This window comes from Rhinopithecus roxellana, chromosome 14 (genome assembly GCF_007565055.1).
Source record: "Rhinopithecus roxellana isolate Shanxi Qingling chromosome 14, ASM756505v1, whole genome shotgun sequence".
NCBI classification, from domain to species: domain Eukaryota; kingdom Metazoa; phylum Chordata; class Mammalia; order Primates; family Cercopithecidae; genus Rhinopithecus; species Rhinopithecus roxellana.
The window spans coordinates 20,204,628-20,222,954 of record NC_044562.1 but is presented as its reverse complement, the minus strand read 5'-3'; the positions used below and the strand labels follow the sequence as shown (position 1 = coordinate 20,222,954).

At 39.4% G+C, this 18,327-nt stretch overlaps 1 protein-coding gene across 1 annotated transcript in view; it reads right to left on the bottom strand.

The window, feature by feature from the left end:
- The window catches only part of PID1 (phosphotyrosine interaction domain containing 1), a 263,447-nt gene that overhangs the window by 129,043 nt on the left and 116,077 nt on the right, over positions 1–18,327 (bottom strand). Inside the window, exon 2 of the mRNA XM_010370771.2 lies at positions 15,362–15,508. Coding sequence (XP_010369073.1) covers positions 15,362–15,508 — 147 coding nt within the window. The remainder of the gene's footprint in view (positions 1–15,361; positions 15,509–18,327) is intronic.

The following is an 18,327-nucleotide window of genomic DNA, read 5'->3' as shown; positions in this document are numbered from 1 at the left end:
GATGACGAGTTCTCTCCTTATCTCTCCCATGATATAGTAAGGAGGAACAGTCTCAGCACTGGAGGACTGGCCCAAGAATGAAGAAAGAAAAATACCAGTTCTGCTCCTGCACCTGTTTGCTAAGAATATCACTTGGCCTGATAGGTCTAGGTTTTCTCACCCTCCACATGGGTCCAAGAGAGGATTTTGGTCTTGATCAGAATATCTGACATTGGTCTATCATTTTCTCCTCCTGAAACAATAGCAGATATTCGTGAATGAGCTTGGCATGCTTTTCTGCAAGGCCAAGAAGCAGCCTCCATGTCCTTAGCATGGTACTCCAGGGCCTCATCCCCAAAGTATGCTACGTACGCCCCAGAAGGTATGTAATAGAATCGCCTAGGTTGGGGACAGATTATGTTAAAATTTCTATTTATAGTTATTCTTATCTTCAAAAATATGAAACAAATTTCAGCATTACTAATTCTTAATACACAGGCCGACACTGGCATCCTCCACCAATCCATTTGTCGTATAATCTGTGTCACATACAGAATTAGAAGGATCCTAAGGGAGGGTGGGCATCCTACAGTGGGAAAGGAGTTGATGGGACACTTCACCTGCAGGATCACTCAGAGCTTTATAGTTCACATTTGCCCACTGCAGTGAATTTATGGATTACAAATCTGGTTTTAATAAAATCCAGCTGACATTCTACAAATAAATAACAGATTTAGGGTAATTCAAAGAGTGCACACACACACACAAACGAGAAAATGGTAGAGCTGGTGTAATTCCTTCTCCTGGCATATGATCTTTTCTACCTTATTCTGGGGTGAAAACTGATGATCCAATTGCATCTGACAAGAAGTCAGTCAAACAATATTAAAACTACCAAAGCCATGTGAAATTCAGTTTTATATCCACTATTGTTAAAGAAGAGCCTTGCCTACACTAACTATAAGAGAAATCCATCATAATTAATAAGATATACATACAATATTGTTTATTCCTAATGTAGCTCATGCTAACATCTCTACTTTATATTTGTTTTAAAAAGACATAATAAACCCTGTCTCTAAAAATATGTATGTACACACATAATAATTAGTAAATATCACAGAGATTTGGCCTATGTATTAATACATTTATAATTATCAGTAGTGTTTCTTTTGTTTAAAGGGGTCTGTAATTTAAAAACAAAAAATGAGTAGGGTTCCTAGTAGAGGATCTTACTGAGCATGAACAAATAAACTATTTTTTTTCATTGCCCTAACAGGTCTGCACATTTCCTTCCTTCGACTCTCTTTGTCTCAGACTGACTCTAGTACATATGTGGCAGGATGACTTCTCTTCCTCCCTGCTCTTTCTCTTCCGGATGATGAGAAAGGACTTCTCCTTGCTATGGAGAAGAAATGAAATCAGGGTTCTGTTGGCATAATAACTATGAAGACACCAGGTTTTTACAACATAAAACTTCCTTTTTTAACTTTCAATACTAAGGTCAATTTCTCCTATTGACGATTCATGCTGAGGATCCTGAAGCTCCCTTCCCCTGGAGGTCCTTCTACCTCCAAACCAGTTGTTCCTGATAGACCAGGATCCTTGATGGGGCTGCAAGGAAGGGCCAAGAAGTAAAAAGACTTTAGGAAATCTGGAAGGAGAATACAGAGGGGAGAACAGAAGAAAAGGGACTTTTATCCACAAGCAAGGTGGACTCTGAATGAGCTCTCTGGTAAGTAAGCACCTGTTTTGCACCATCCCATGAATAGACTAATAGGAAAGTGTTTCTATAATAGTGGATGGCACCATTCCTGCTCTAACACTTATTGCAGGCATACTAGGTGGAAACATGAGAATTCCAGCACTGCTCATAAGTGCCACGAAAACAACTCTTAAAGAGAACGCATTAATCAATCAATGTGGGGGGAAACTAATTTCAGTAGGATTTTTAGCTTACAGCGTAACTTTCCTGGCTCCCAGGATGATGAATTTCATTTATTCTCATTACTTCCTAAGTAAATTATTTTATAATTCCTGGATTTGGCTTCTGAAGATGCCTGGTGACTCATAAATGCCAATCTGACTAATGTCTCATTTAGAGCACTCAGTACGCACAGAAGCCCAGACATCATTTATCTTGCCAAGAAACAAATGTATAATATTTTCATTAAAAACAAAAAAATGAACAACTGGCACACCAAGGAACACATCTGCACCTGTTGTTACAGTGGTTTTTATATTCTACTAGCTGGATAGTCAGGAGCTGAAATACCCAGGGATGTAATGGAAAAATAATCCCTGTTCATATTTAAAAGAAGACTTTATGATCTTTTTAAGACTCTGCATTATTTATTGCCATTTTTTGTCACCAAAAAATGTCATACCTTATTTGTCACCATTTTGTCTATAGTTCATTGACCTCTACATTCAAAACCGGAGGGGGCTGTAATTTGAATGGCAGTATTTTATTTATATAACACTGCTCCCACAAAGAAGTTCAAAGTGCTTTATAAATATCTCTTTAAACTTGAAAGTAACTTAAGTGTCACTGTCTTCATCTTAAATAAAGACACAAGAAAGGAAATTTCAAATGGTTAAAATTAGCAAGTTAGAGAGGATTTAACAATCCAGAGAGGATTTCTGGGAAAAGATGGCAAATTGCCCTTCAATATGTATCGCCTCTCCTTCTCAAAATTCACTAAATTGACCATAATGGAAAATGTTAAGTTGCAAACAAAAAGGAAAAAAATGAATGGGAGAGAAGAAAGTAACATATCAAGGGTTTTAACCAAGATATGGAAGTTTCAGAAAGCCCACTGACTCTACATACCAAACCTACTAAGCAAATTTTATAAAACTGATATTTTGACCTAATCTACATTTATCATCTGTCCTTATCTCTTAAATGGTTCCCAAATTAGGAGGACAAGTCAGGATTTTCCTTAAGGTTGCTGAACTATTAAGAAACAAGATTCTCCAAATTAAAGAGGCCCACAACCCTTAACTGGATGAAGTGGGTGAAAATCCACACCAAGGCACGTAACCATAAAATTAAAGAGGACCAAGAGCAAAAAGAAGATCGCTAAAGCTTGCAAAGCTTGGGGGATGATATGGTTTGACTGTGTCCCCACCCAAATCTCATCTTGAATTGTAATCACCATGTGTCAAGGGAGGGAGCTAGTGGGAGGTGACTGAATCATAGGGGCCATTTTCCCCATACTGTTCTCGTGATAGTGAGTTCTCACAAGGCCTGACGGTCTATAAATGTGGCACTTCCCCAACCCCTGCTGCTATGTAAGACGTGCCTTGCTTCCCCTTCGCCTTCCGCCATGATGTTAAGTTTCCAGAGGCCTCCCCAGCTGTGTGGAACTGTGAGTCAGTTAAACCCCTTGTCCTTATAAATTACCCAGTCTCAGGTAGTTCCTTACAGCAGTGTGAAAATGGACTAATACAGAGGGGAAAGTCACATACAAAAGAATACTAGTATCTGAATCAAATGGGATCAGGTTCCTGAAATGTAACAAGGGATCATAGAAGCCAACGGGTAGTGTCTTCACAGTGCTTAGTAGAAATTATTTCCAATCTGAATTTCTATACCAGCCAAACTTTTGAAAAGGTGAGAGTAAAATAAAGAAACTTTCAGACATAAAAGGCACACAATGTTTACTTCTGGGAGATGTGCTCCAGCATAACACAGGAGTAAACTTAAAAAGGGGAAGAAAACAAAGGAGTATCCAACACAGCAGAGTAACAGATAGAAGTCCCTGACTTATAGAAGGAGTGCAGCTAACCCAGAGACAGAGTCTACTCAGGAACAAGAGGACAAGGAACTCTCAGGGTGAGATCCTCAGGAGGAGATGAAGAAGAATACACTATGTCATATAACCCGGGAGTTGGGGAACGTATTGATAGTCATATGCCGAATTTGATAAAGCATTTGTGGAAAACTAAGTGTAGGTGTATATAAAACTATACAATTCTAAAAATAATATATATTCTAAACTGAACAATAAAGGAAATAAAAATTATGCTGCACTGATGGGTCCTTTAGTTATCACACAGATACTGAGTTCACTAAACTTTCAGAAGTAACTGTATTAGCAAAATGGAGGAAAGAGAGTGAGTATAGACATTATGGGCCTAAATGAACATCTACCAGAACAGAAAGCTAAAAAATATTATCTATCATAATGGGATAAAGTGTAGTGTTTGGATATATAAACGTAAACACAAGAAGAAACTGCCAAAAATAAATAATTATTATCACTTCTTCAAGCAGGACTGAGGTGTGCAGAAGGGATGAAAGAGACGCGGTGGCTCAAGCCTGTAATCCCAGCACTTTGGGAGGCCGAGACGGGCGGATCACGAGTTCAGGAGATCGAGACCATCCTGGCTAACACGGTGAAACCCCGTCTCTACTAAAAATACAAAAAAAAAAAAAACTAGCCAGGTGAGGTGGCGGGCGCCTGTAGTCCCAGCTATGTGGGAGGCTGAGGCAGGAGAATGGCGTAAACCCGGGAGGCGGAGCTTGCAGTGAGCTGAGATCTCGCCACTGCACTCCAGCCTGGGCGACAGAGCAAGACTCCGTCTCAAAAAAATAAAAAATAAAAAATATTTGATGTTTAGGTTTTTTCACTGTTATTTGATGTTTTCATCTCTGCAAGTATTGCTTTGATAAAATTTAAAACTCAAGGGAAAAAAAATCACTTACAAGGAAAGTCCAGGTTTATATCAGATTTCACTCACCATCTATATTGTTTAATGCTTTCGTACCTAAAGCATCTTTTCTTTCATTTAATAAACAAAAAATTACCCTTGGAGTAGCAGGTAAACTTGTTCTCACATTTGGTTCCCTCAGTACAGATTCCTCTAATGCAAAAGGTGAATGGAACATTGAAAGTAAGAATGACATAACGAATGCTGAATATATATACTCGAGACAGTATTTTAAAAGTTAACTTCTTATATTTAAGTATTATATTTGTATAAACCAGATTTTAGTTTTGAAGTTATTATAATCTTTGGAGAGTCTCTAAGAAGTTATACAATCTCTGCTGGAAACCATAAGGTACATTATTAATGAATTTCTATCAACTTAATTGGTTTTCTGTGGGGTGTTTCTATGGTTGGCTAACAAATGAAGTCTACCGCAGTGGAAATATAGTTTATCCACAAAACCAACCCAGAAAAAGATGTGGAATAGTTAACTTTTTTTCTATAATAAACAAACCCTAAATTCAGATAATAATTAAACTAAATTTTCAGAACTAAACCAACAAATTATTTCAAAGACAAACTCTCTAAACAGGAAATCATAAGGGGAGAATAACTGCATAACAAGGTACTTCTCTCAGACATGCATATTATACTCATATTTCCCACATCATTTTCAAACTTCTGCTCAAAGCTTTACTCAATGAGGAGAAAAGTATCTATTCACTGTCCTTGTGACAGCACCGTGAATCTTTTACAAACACTGTTTGATGTGCCCACTATATTGGAAAATAGCAAACTATAAATGTTCACATTTGTAGTACAAAACCTGTGTAGAACAGGTTAAAAAAAAACACAGGGTTTGTGCAAAAACCTATATTCTATATAAAATGTTAAGGTATCTCTTCTCTTTCAGAAATTGTGATTACAAAATGAATTTGGCTCAACATATGAGTAAGATGCTAACTTTACAGAGCAAATTTCTTCATTTTTCAATTTTTTAGTAGCTTTCTGAATTCCAAGAAAATAATTTTCTTAGGCTTAAGAAAAAATAAACATAACCTAAAAAACTGATGAACTGAGAATGATGGCTTCCAGCTTCATCCATGTCCCTGCAAAGGACATGAACTCATTCTTTTTTATGGCTGCATAGTATTCCATGGTGTGTATGTGACACATTTTCTTTATCCAGTCTATCATTGATGGGCATTTGGATTGGTTCCAAGTCTTGGCTATTGTAAATAGTGCTGCAAACAGAAAACCAAACATCACATGTTCTCACTCATAAGTGGGAGTTGAACAGTGAGAACACATGGACACAGGGAGGGGAACAACATACCCCAGGGCCTGTCGGGGTGTCAGGGGCAAGGGGAGGGAGATCATTAGGACAAATACCTAATGGATGTAGGGCTTAAAACCTAGATGACAGGTTGATACGTACAGCAAACCACCAGGGCACATGTATACCTATATAACAAAGCTGCACATTCTGCACATGTATCCCAGAACTTAAAGTAAAATTAAAAAAAAACAAAGATGAACTATGAACATTGTGTGCACGCGTGTGTGTGTGTAATTTTTACATTTTTACAATTCCCCAATTATAAGAGAACCATCTGTAGTAGGGTGAATAATAGCCACCCAAAGACATTACACCCTAACTCCTGGAACCTATAAATGTTACCTTACAAAGAAAAGGCCTTTCTGCAGATTTGATAAAATGAAGGATCCTAAGATAGATAGATAACTGGATTATCCAACGGGCACTAAGTCCATTCACAAGTGTCCTTATAAGAAAGGAAAGCAGAGGGAGGTTTGATAGACAGAAGAGAAGGTAACGTGACCACCATGCAGAGATTGCCGTGATGTACCCACAAGCCAAGGAATGCCTGCAGCCTCCTAAACTGCAGGAGGCAAAGAATGGATTGTCTCCCTAGAGCCTCCAGGAGCATGACCCTGCTGACACCTGGATTTCTGTCCCATGATGCTCATTGTGGCCTCCAGCCTCTAGCTCTATGAGAGAGTAAATTTCTGTTGTTTTAAGCCACTAATTTTGCCAGGAAGGAGCCTTCAGCAAACCAGTATGTTATTCTTTCAAATGTGTTTGAGTAGCTTCACAATTACTATGCTGAGCACATGAGACAAATCTGACACCAGACAAATCACAAGTTAAATGGAAAAACGTCGCTTTCCCTGACACTTATGAAATTCTGATTTGGGCACAAAGAAGAAACAAATGTCTAAGTCACTGACTTGGAGCTTTTTTCCAAAATGTTCCATTTAGAATGGAGTTTCCTATAAACTTTCCAGACAAACTTATAACATCCAAATACATGTTTTCTTCAGTGTTAAAAATTTAGATAATGCAAATAAGCAAAAAAGTAGGAAAATCAAAAGTTTATCCCCAGTTTTATTATTCAGAGATTACTTCTGTTCATATTTTAGTATATCTGTCCAGCATTCTATTATGAATGTTGATATATAATTATTTTATTTTACATTATTGTATAAAAATGGATACTAATAACATGTATAATCAACTTTTTATATACTTAATACATTATAAATATTTTCCATACCAATATAATTTCTACAACAAAATTTTTAATGACTGCATATTTTTCATAGTATTGCTGAACAAAAATTGCATATTATCTTTTTCACACATTTAAGCTTAGACGGTTTTCTCATTTTTTTCACTAATGAATCTTTGCTGATCTCCCAGGAGGTTTTTTCTTTTTTTTTTTTTTTTTGTACTTTAAGTTCTAGGGTACATGTGCACAACATGCAGGTTTGTTACATACATACACATGTGCCATGTTGGTGTGCTGCACCCATTAATTCGTCATTTGCATTAGGTATATCTCCTAATGCTCCCTCCCCCCATCCCCTCCCCACAATAGGACCTGGTGTGTGATGCTCCCCTTCCTGTGTCCAAGTGATCTCATTGTTCAATTCCCACCTATGAGTGAGAACATGTGGTATTTGGTTTTCTGTTCTTGAGATAGTTTGCTGAGAATGATGGTTTCCAGCTGCATCCATGTCCCTACAAAAGGACATGAACTCACCCTTTTTTATGGCTGCATAATATTCCATGGTGTATACGTGCCACATTTTCTTAATCCAGTCTGTCGTTGATGGACATTTGGGTTGATTCCAAGTCTTTGCTATTGTGAATAGTGCCGCAATAAACATATGTGTGCATATGTCTTTATAGCAGCATGACTTATAATCCCAGGAGTTTTTAAAATCAAGAAGTAGACTAATTTTGTCAGTAAGAAAATTACAATCTTTGTCATGTGCCCAAAAGTTAGGCTTTAATGTCAAATCTGACTCTCTAAAGTAAAAGGACAAGGATTTACTGACCCTCACAGTATGGGGCACCTGGAAATAAGTAGTTTGAAGCTTTCAGGGATCTCCAGAGAATCCCTCCATGGGACAACAGCTCTACTGCACCCACCAATCTTAAGAGTGACCCCATAAACAAGTCTGTCATCCAACTCAACAAGCGTTAAGTTAGGGTCAATTCTATGTGGCAAACTAGAGAAATCAGGCAAAATTATAATCTTCACTCCAAACACCTGTATCAGCTGAGAAGTTTTAATTCCTAGTATGAAAAGACTTTAGTCAACAAATAACAAAAGTGAGGTCACAAAGGATAAAGAGCTTTGCCAAAGCCACCATGGCTGTCAGTGGAAAAAACCAAAGTATAGAATTCAAAGTTCTAAGTTTGGACCTGTGGCCAAGAAGTTTACATTAAAACCTCTAGGTACACTAGCAGTAGCATAAGGAGTCTGTATTTGAACATATATTTAAAGATCAACACTCAAACAATAGATGGAGGCTTCAGTTACCCCTGAAGCCATCTCTACTTTCTCTCCTGACTCCTCTAAGACTGGAACAAGGAGGTTAGGAGAATGGGCACTGGACAGGGTGGAGAGGGAGGGGCAAGGCTGAGGGTGGCTTAAGTGCCTGCTGGGGACAGGGAGATTCCTCCGGTTTTCAAAAGCTTCCTTTTCCATTGATTCTGCTGGCTCCTTGGTCCTTAAGTATCAGAGGCAGGTAGATGTCTGTATGCGAGTGAATAATCTTGACAATGTGCAATAAATTCTTGTGCATGTAGAAAGAAAGAAAAGTAGAAAAGGAGGAAGGGAGAGAGAGAAGGAGGATAAAAGGGGAGAAAGGAAAAAAAGGAGGAAGGGAGGGAGGGAGGAAAGGAGGGATGGAAGAAGGAAGGGAGGGAGAGAGGAAAAAATTTTTACAAGTCTACAAAGAGTAAAAATTGCAGAAAAATAAAAGCTTGTCTCTGAAACAACTTGCATTTGAGGAGACAAGCAGAAGTGAATGTTTTGATTTGTTTACAGGAAAGTGTAAGAAAGTATAAAGAGAAAATAAATATCGATCACTCTGAATTTAGATTAAAACAATCAATGGAAATCACAGGCTTGAATCTAATTATATATATATATAATATATTACATATATTATATATACATGTACTCTGTCTTGACATTGAAGTCAGAAACTTACCTTGCAAAAACAAAGTCTGTATAATTGGCATAATAGGATTCAATAAATGCCCAAAATCCAAGAAAGAGCTATAGAGACGCATGTGATCAGGATGGTCACACAATAAAACCAACATTTTCATTTGTGTTAAGGAGTAAAAAATGGCCCTTTGTCTAAAATGAGAAAAAATGAGAAAACATGACTTTATTTCAAGTTAAATACATAATTGATCAATGGAACCCAAAGATTTAGGTGTAGAAATCAGATACACGTGACGCTAATTTCAAATACACTTACATTCAAATCAAGAGTCCACATCATGAGATAAGTTGGATTACTGGAATTCACTTCTCAGACTGGCCATTTTACACAAGCACTCATGGTAGTATTTGAGGGTTACCTGTGAAGCCTTCAGCTCAGAAACATCTCCTCTCCGTTCCATGAAACTGTAATCAATCTCTTCCTTCCTGAGAGCTAAGGGACTACTACTGTTATACCTGAATGCAGGGAATCTCAAAAAAGGCAATCTAAAAATTGTTATGGCTTACACATCATTAACTCCTTCCTGGAAACTAGTTTGTTCGACAGTTACCCTCACAAATGGGAAGATATCAGTAGTGCCTTTACATGGGGCTTCACATCAAGCCAGGCCAAGTGCCTCACTCAGGAGGAGGCAAGATTTGGGTACATGGGGCCAAGCACATGGTGAGCACAGGCCTAGGCGAAGGGCTGGTGGGACACTAGGTAAAGGATGAAGGAACAAGCACTGCTGGATAGGCTACAGAATCAAGACATGGACGCCCTCAGCCTAAGATGGGAGGGAACAGAAAGGAAGGGGAGCACAAAGAAATATCTCATTCTGGCTGGGTGGTGGCTCATGTCTATAATCTCAGCACTTTGGGAGGCCAAGGCGGGTGGATCACTTGAGGTCAGGAGTGCAAGACCAGCCTGGCCAACAAGGTGAAAACTCCTACTAAAAATACAAAAATTAGCCGGGCCTGGTGGCAGATGCCTCCAATTTAAGCTACTCAGGAGGCTGAGGCAGAAGAATCGCTTGAACCTGGGAGGTGGAAAGATTGCAGTGCACTGAGATCACACCACTGCACTCCAGCCTGACAAACAGAGACTCAAAAAACAAAAAAAAAAAAAAAGAAGAGAGAGAGATAGAAACAAAGAAGTAAAGAAAAGAAAGAAAAGAGAAGAGAAGAAAGGAGAAGAGAAGAGAAGAAAAGAAAGGAAAAGAAAAGAAAAGAAAAAAGAAAAGAAAAGAGGTCATGCTAAATTAGCCTGTTCACCACTGACATCCAAGGTTGCCTTGGGGGCCAAGAGAAGTATCCTCCTGAAGCCAACCCTCAGGGCTGACCTCAGACGCTGGCCCGACCAGCCAGATGAAAAGGATGTAGTGGAAAGACAGCCAGGGACTCTCCCAATCAAGGCAGATAGATTCAGTCCCAAACAGGAGACCCATGTCAACAACTGCTAATGATCCTGCTTTTCCTGTTCCTACACACACGCCTCCCCTTGGTATTTCTCTTCTGGGTTACTTCCCTTTTGCAACTCAGAGAAATTCTCATGCTCAGAAATTAGCAGCAATCACAAACTTTATAAAACATTTTAAATAAAAGACATATGTTATGTGCTAAATCCCCAATTATGCATCAGTTTGTTTGTGACAACATTGCTGCTATTTTGCTTTAACAGTATAAGCACTGTGGAATGCGTATTGTACAGCATCCACGTGGCCATATAGGAACTCAGTGGGCATTTTGCATTGGTTATATATCTACACATACAATTTTTACAAGGCATATGACTTTATTGTAGATTGCCTTTTTTTTAAGAAAACTAAATTTGAGAATCTGTGTGGTATATCTGGGTAAAATTATATGATATTTTTAGTATTTTCCTTATGCTTTCTGGTTTCTGTAAGAAAAGATAAAATTCCAATCCAATTAAACAAGGTAAATCCTCCAGCCTTGGACGTTTGGAAGAAAGACAGCAGGATGGGTTGGTAGACACGAAACTCAGAATCCACCAACGAGTGTGTAACAACTCACCTGCCAAATCAACTAGCCCTTAAATTCTTTTTTAAATGTTTTATAATGTCCATGAGATCCTGACATTGACCTATGAAAGGTGCAAAAGCAGAAGCCCTTCAGAAAAGAAACAGCTTGCTCAAAATCACATGACACAACTGGCTCACCTGTTTCGAGAGACACCTGTGGATAGACATGGAACCCACTCAGTGGCAGTGGAATCCGGTGGGGGGAGCACAGGCTGTGGAGTCAGAATGCTGCAGCTCAAATCCGGGCTCTGCTAGTTACTAACGAGGGACCCTGGGCCACTGAGATGAACTTCTCTATGCCTCAACTAGTTCATCTGTGAAACGGGGCTACACCTGGCACTTAAACTGTTGGGTTGCCATGAGGATGAAATGGCTCTATGACAAGAAAAGTGCATAGATGACTGTTTAATGCATTAATCAACACGTGTTCTTTAGTGTCAGTTCTGTATTATTAAGACTTCTATTTCGATTTTTATTACTATGGTCATCATTATTATCAGTATTTTGTGAAGGCTTTGAGAACTTCAGTGAATGGAGCTGCAAGTCTCAATGCAAAGGAGGGCAACTCCTGCTGGAGGATAAGGCGGCACACACAGTGCTGACACCTGATCCAGTAATTCCAGAGCCCAGGTCTCCCTTAGAAGCCAGCTTTCTGGACTGCAATAGCAAATCCACCAAATCCCATTTTCCATCCTACTCCCCACCTCCCAGGTTACGTGTCTGTTCATGTCACTTACATTGCTCTTGTCACATTACTCTGCAGCTCAGAACTTCAACCTCCAAACATGGTTTGCCTTCATGTAAATTACATGGTATAATTGAAAGTGCAGGCTCCTGTTCCCCACCAAGCCGAGCGTCTGAGTCAAAATCTCTGGGAGGAAGGTACAGGAGTTTGCTTGCCAGGGGATTCTGATACTCACACAAGTTTCAGAAGTACTTGTGATTTATTTATTTGGGCACTTGTCTTATTCCTTCTATTTGGTTATACATTGCGTCCCCCACAATACCTATTTTTATTCCTTTTTCCACAAAACCATGTACACAGTAGGTTTTCAATGACTATTAATTCAATAAATGTTTGCTAACAAGCTGAAGCCACCTAGGATTCCATCTTGCTAGATAGGAGGAGAAAGGTGTGACAAGCCAGGATTGCTGCAGCAAAATCACACACAGCGTCTGATACTCCAAACAGCTCCAACAAGAGTCCTAATGCACTACCGTGGGTTGTACAGTTAAATAACTCTACTCCAGGAAAAAAAAAAAAAAAAAAAGTGGCTGCAATAGAGGAGAACACACAAAGACCCAGCTGCCCGAAACATGAATAGCCTAGCAAGGCACTCCCGTCAGCACCCACGGAGAATACAGATCAGTGGAAAATGGGAAATCTGAGATGAGCGAGGGTCTCAATGGTGCTCGCCATAACCCATTTCCAACTCCCCTTTCCTTTGCTTCCTCCTACCTCTTTCCCTCCCCAAACCCAAAGTTATAAGAGCTATTAGGAAAAAAGAGCAACTACTGTGTGAAGGCCGAGGGTCCCGTGAGCTGGCCCTGCAGCTGGGCCTGGGCTACATTGTGTTCATTATTCCTGGGAGGCGTGAGCCCGAAAGAGCGTTCCTTCTGCAGCTGGCATCTTGTGAGCTAAGTTACTTGCAAGAATCAGAGAGGAAACACTGGACTTTGTTCTTGAAGATGATCAGAAAAAACTGGGGAAGATCTAAAAGGATTTTAAACCAAAATTTCAAGGTTCAAATAGATAATTTTTTTTAACAAAACTCAGAACACAAAAGTGACACTGTCCTTGAGAATTAAAGAATACAACAACAGTCCATTTCCAGTTAAAACTTAAGTGTATTCTGTTGATAGTATACAATTTGGAGAATTACGCCTTGCAGGTTTTCTTCCTTCAGATAGAACAATAATGCTGGAAAAGCCCTCAAGAGGTGTTGGCCCAGATTCCTGACTCCAGGGTTATGATTATCTATGCCTGGAATCGCCTCTTCAAGGTTTCTAGGGATGGAGAGTCCATAAATTTTTTATAGTCGAGTGGAATGTGTTTTTCTCCTTGAATGCAGAAGTTCTTCCTGGTGTCCAAATGAAATCATTGCCGATTTCCTTTGTCTAGCTAGCCACACATACCGAGGCCAGCACAAGCAACCCTTGCCCTCTTTGGCACCCTCTTCTGAATTCCTACTATTTTTTTTTTCAACGTCCTTTTAAAAGTAAAATAAATGTGCACAACCTAAGGCAGTACACAGAAAAAATTAGTCCATGAGACATGAACCCTATAATCCTTTTCAGAAAAATGATGGTTTTTATTCTAGCAAATATTTTTCTCTCGCTTACAAACACACACACATTTATTTAATATCTAAATTAGATTGTCAGATTGCTAGGTATTTTTATTTTAAAACTGCGTGGTTTGTGCTCTTCCCATTTTAAACGTACTTTATAGGCTTTATCACACTTAATTCTCCTCCATATACTTGTCCCTACTGATTTCATCTTGCTTTGAGGCACCATCTTCCCTCATAGGAACAGAAATCAAAATAGCATTAATAAATCTTCTGAAGAATGTATAACGAATTTGATATCAGATCACTTTCAAATTTAATGAGTACTTTTATAATTCCCTTCTATCACCAATTCACCAAAAGCATTAAATGCAATGAACCTAACGCCAGTTCTGTTGATTCACTCTCTCCTGTTAAGGCAGAGCCACTGACAATAGCTCTTGGGAAGCTGGAAAGTCACCTTATCAGAATTACCATTTAAAATCACTTTAAAATGAGTCACATAGCTCACTTCCCTTATCCCACCGATGATTCCACCCCCCATCGTAATTAGAATGAAACCTAAACTCACCATGACTTCAAGACTCTTTCCCCACCCAGCGCCACCACTCATCATGACTTTCTCAGTTTCTCAGGTATACTGGCCCATTCCCTGCTGTTCCCAAACATACCAAGACCACCCACCTCATAGAATTAGTATGCCCTATTCTTTTGCCTGAAAGATTCTCCTGCAAGTTCTTCACAAATTGGATCTCTCGCTAATCATGCTTGTTTACCTAGATTTTCTCCTCCCATGCCCCCCAGCTAGCAGTTAAATCCCACAAAGATGCTGGTGGGTTTTGCCCACACTGTGACTCTGTGCCAGTCAGACAGTGAGCACCCAATGAATATGTGTGGAATGAATGAATGTGGGTGAGGTTTTGTGCATACCACCATCACCCAAGATTGCTGTAGACGCCAACCTGACCACAGCTATGCGAGAACTGATTCCTTAACACTAAGTAATAAGGAAAAGGAGTGTATCTCGAAAGCAATAAGGAAAGCAACAAGGAAAGGAGTGTCTCTACAAAGTTATGAAAGAAATCCATATATAAATGCATTTTCCTTGTACCTTAGTTTATTTCCACTACTCAAAACAAATTTCTGATGATAAAACATATTCTTTGTGATCTCTAAATTGATTACGATATTCATCAACTCAAGCAAAAGAGAATATTATGTGAGAAAAAATCCAAAGCTTACCAAAATTATATTCTAGTTTTGTTTCCATGTTGGCATTAAAGTTTGCATAAATGAAAAATGCTTTTTCTGGATTCTGGGCCATGAATATTAGTATAAATTTTGAGAACTGAAGCAAAGCAAAAATGCAAAATTATCCCTAAAGGATTTGGAGAGTATAACTGTTAGAAAACTTGATTTTGTGTGTCTTTTTTTTTTCCATTCTTTAAGATATGTTTTATTCAGATTGAAAGAACAAAGGGAAGAATTATCATTAAGAACTAAACTTTTCTTGTGAACTCCAAAGTTCCACAGAGCTACAGAAATCACAAAGAGAATACAATTTTATTCACAAATACTAAAACCCAGGTCTTTAACGGGTTCCAAAAGTGGTAGTGTTATGTCATTAAGAAAAATAAAACAGGATATGAATTCAGTCTACCTTCATTCGTGAGTTTATTTTGTTGGTTATTTTATGTTTTCATTCTTAAAAATGATTACCATTGTGATATACAAGTCTCAAGCCCACACATCCTTGAGGCTCTCTCACCAAGAGAACCCCTGCTGACCACGCGCCCCGTACCTTGCAGCCACTGTGAGTCCTTGTCTTCATCAGCGGTGTGGTCGTGCACAGCTCAATAGCCTCTGGTTCATGGAAGATGACCGCTGGGAGAGGTTCCTTTTTCAGTGTTAGGACATTCAATTTAGACTTCAGCATGGTCTGAAAGTGCTGAAAAGAAGAAAAATAAGCCACATGTAGTTTAATCACTTAGACTTATATGTCCTGCAATTGTACATTAAACCCAATAGCAACTTGTTTGTTTTACTGACTCTATTCTATTACAGGAAGTGAAGAGATACTTAGTAAAACAGAGGAGGGGGAACTGTGTCTTCTCAGGACGTCAGGACGTCACTCAAATGAAACTGTGGAGACAGTCAATCCCTAAGCAGAGTCCGCAGAAACTTGACTTAGTGGTAAAGTCACCTCACCCAGGACATTATGTTCTGAGAAGCTCTTCTATGGTACTGTATACAGATGAAATTGTGGCAATAGAATCCGTGTAGATTCAGATACACAAGATGTTTGGAAGAGGATGTTACAGGGGTTAATTTGGGAAAAGTCAAGACATTGTAGAAGGAGAACAGATGAAAAAGTACACAAGACTTCTGTTCTCTGCCTTCCCAAGCTCATTCATGCTGTAGAATCTTAGAAAATTCACTACTTTGTGCTAGACCATTTTTATGTGCTGCCTCAGGCCAGGACCCTAGGTAAATATTCATTTCATATGCAACTTCTGTTGGCTCTTGTTGTGAAAGACGCTCAGAATCCAACCGGATTCAATTACTGCTATCCATACCACCCAGTCTAAGACCACCTTTTCTTGGTCTATGATAATGACATCCAAACTGTTCCCATCACTTCCCACTTTGTCCCTATACAGAGATTTGCCACACGGTCACCAGAGAGATCCATCTAAAATCTAACTGTGCCATGCCACCTCTGCTCAAACCCTATGTCTTCCCATCTCCTCATGGAAAAATTCCAAGTTCTTACCTTGGCCTTTGAGACCACACATGATTCAGGGACCTACTGCCTCTCTGATTTCATCCCCCATCCCCATCCTCTCAAGTAGGGGTCCAGGCACAGTGTCCTTCTTACTATTCTGAGAATAAGCCAAAGACACCTGTGCCTTAGGACCCCTGATCCTGTTGCTCCTGTTCTAGGTATCTGCAAGTCTTGCTTCCTCGCCTCCTTGAGGTCTCTGATCAAATGTCACCTCATGAGACAGCCCTTCCTCATCAAAATATAAAGCAGCCAGCATACATATACACACACAAACAAAGGCACATGCCTGGCTCCATGTGCTTGCAGCCTGTGCTTAGTAGGACCTCACACTCAGAAGGACTCCATGCTTGGTTGAATGTCTTTGGCTTAATGTCTCCATCTTGAAAGTGGGAGGCCAAGGAAAGGGGATGACGTGAGGTCAGGAGTTCAAGACTAGTCTGGCCAACCTGGGGAAACCCCATCTCTACTAAAAATACAAAAAGTAGCTGGGTGTGATGGTGAGCACCTGTAATCCCAGCAACCTGGGAAGCTATAGCAGGAGAATCACTTGAACCTGGGAGGTGGAGGTTGCAGTAAGCCGAGACTGCACCACTGCAATCCAGCCTGGGTGATAAGAGCAAGACTCCATCTCAAAAAAAAAAAAAAAAAAAAAAGAAAGAAAAGAAAAAAATAGAAAGTCTTAATAAATTTAGTTTGAACTTCTGTTCTGTAAGGGAAGTCTGATGGGACAGTGGAGCACAGATGTGAGTGGATAAGAAACATACAGTGTGTGCATCCCCCATCCTTACCACCCACCTTCACAGAGCATTAGTCATGCCCCATAAAGACAGAATTCTGTTGAACTCATGACATGTAGGAATTTAGCAAGAGTCAAAGTGAGTACAAGGTAAGTATTTAAGCCTATGACTTAAATAAGAAGAGGCATGCACAGCCCCAAGAGGCCATGCCTTGGAACCAGAACTTGCTTCAAGTTTAGAAAGAAATTAGCCTTGTTCTAAGAAACAGGAATGATCATGGAATCCTATCACATCCTTTCCCACTTGTATTACTTCCCTCTATAAAGGCAACCACCTACGTTGAAATGATGACACAGAAGGAAAGGGAAAGGTGGGGCAGACACAATTCCTTTTCCTTTCAGTCCTTCCTTACTCATCCGTAAGATGAAGGCAAAGTGGTGAGGGAAAGACCACAGTGCAATCAAACTAGAACTCAGGACTAAGAAACTCAATCAAAACCACTCAACTACATGGAAACTGAACAACCTGCTCCTGAATGACTACTGGGTACGTAACGAAATGAAGGCAGAAATAAAGACGTTCTTTGAAACCAATGAGAACAAAGATACAACATACCAGAATCTCTGCGACACATTTAAAGCAGTGTGTAGAGGGAAATTTATAGCACTAAATGCCCACAAGAGAAAGCAGAAAAGATCTAAAATTGACACCCTAACACCACAATTTAAAGAACTAGAGAGGCAAGAGCAAACACATTCAAAAGCTAGCAGAAGGCAAGAAATAACTAAGATCACAGCGGAACTGAAGGAGATGGAGACATAAAAAACCCTCAAAAAAATCAATGAATCCAGGAGCTAGTTTTTTTAAAAGATCAACAAAATTGATAGACCACTAGCAAGACTAATAAAGAAGAAAAGAGAGAAGAATCAAATAGATGCAATAAAAAATGATAAAGGGGATATCACCACCGACCCCACAGAAATACAAACTACCATCAGAGAATACTATAAACACCTCTACGCAAATAAACTAGAAAACCTAGAAGAAATGGATAATTTCCTGGACACTTACACTCTCCCAAGACTAAACCAGGAAGAAGTTGAATCCCTGAATAGACTAATAGCAGGCTCTGAAATTGAGGCAATAATTAATAGCCTACCAATGAAAAAAAGTCCAGGACCAGATGGATTCACAGCCAAATTCTACCAGAAGTACAAGGAGTTGGTACCATTCCTTCTGAAACTA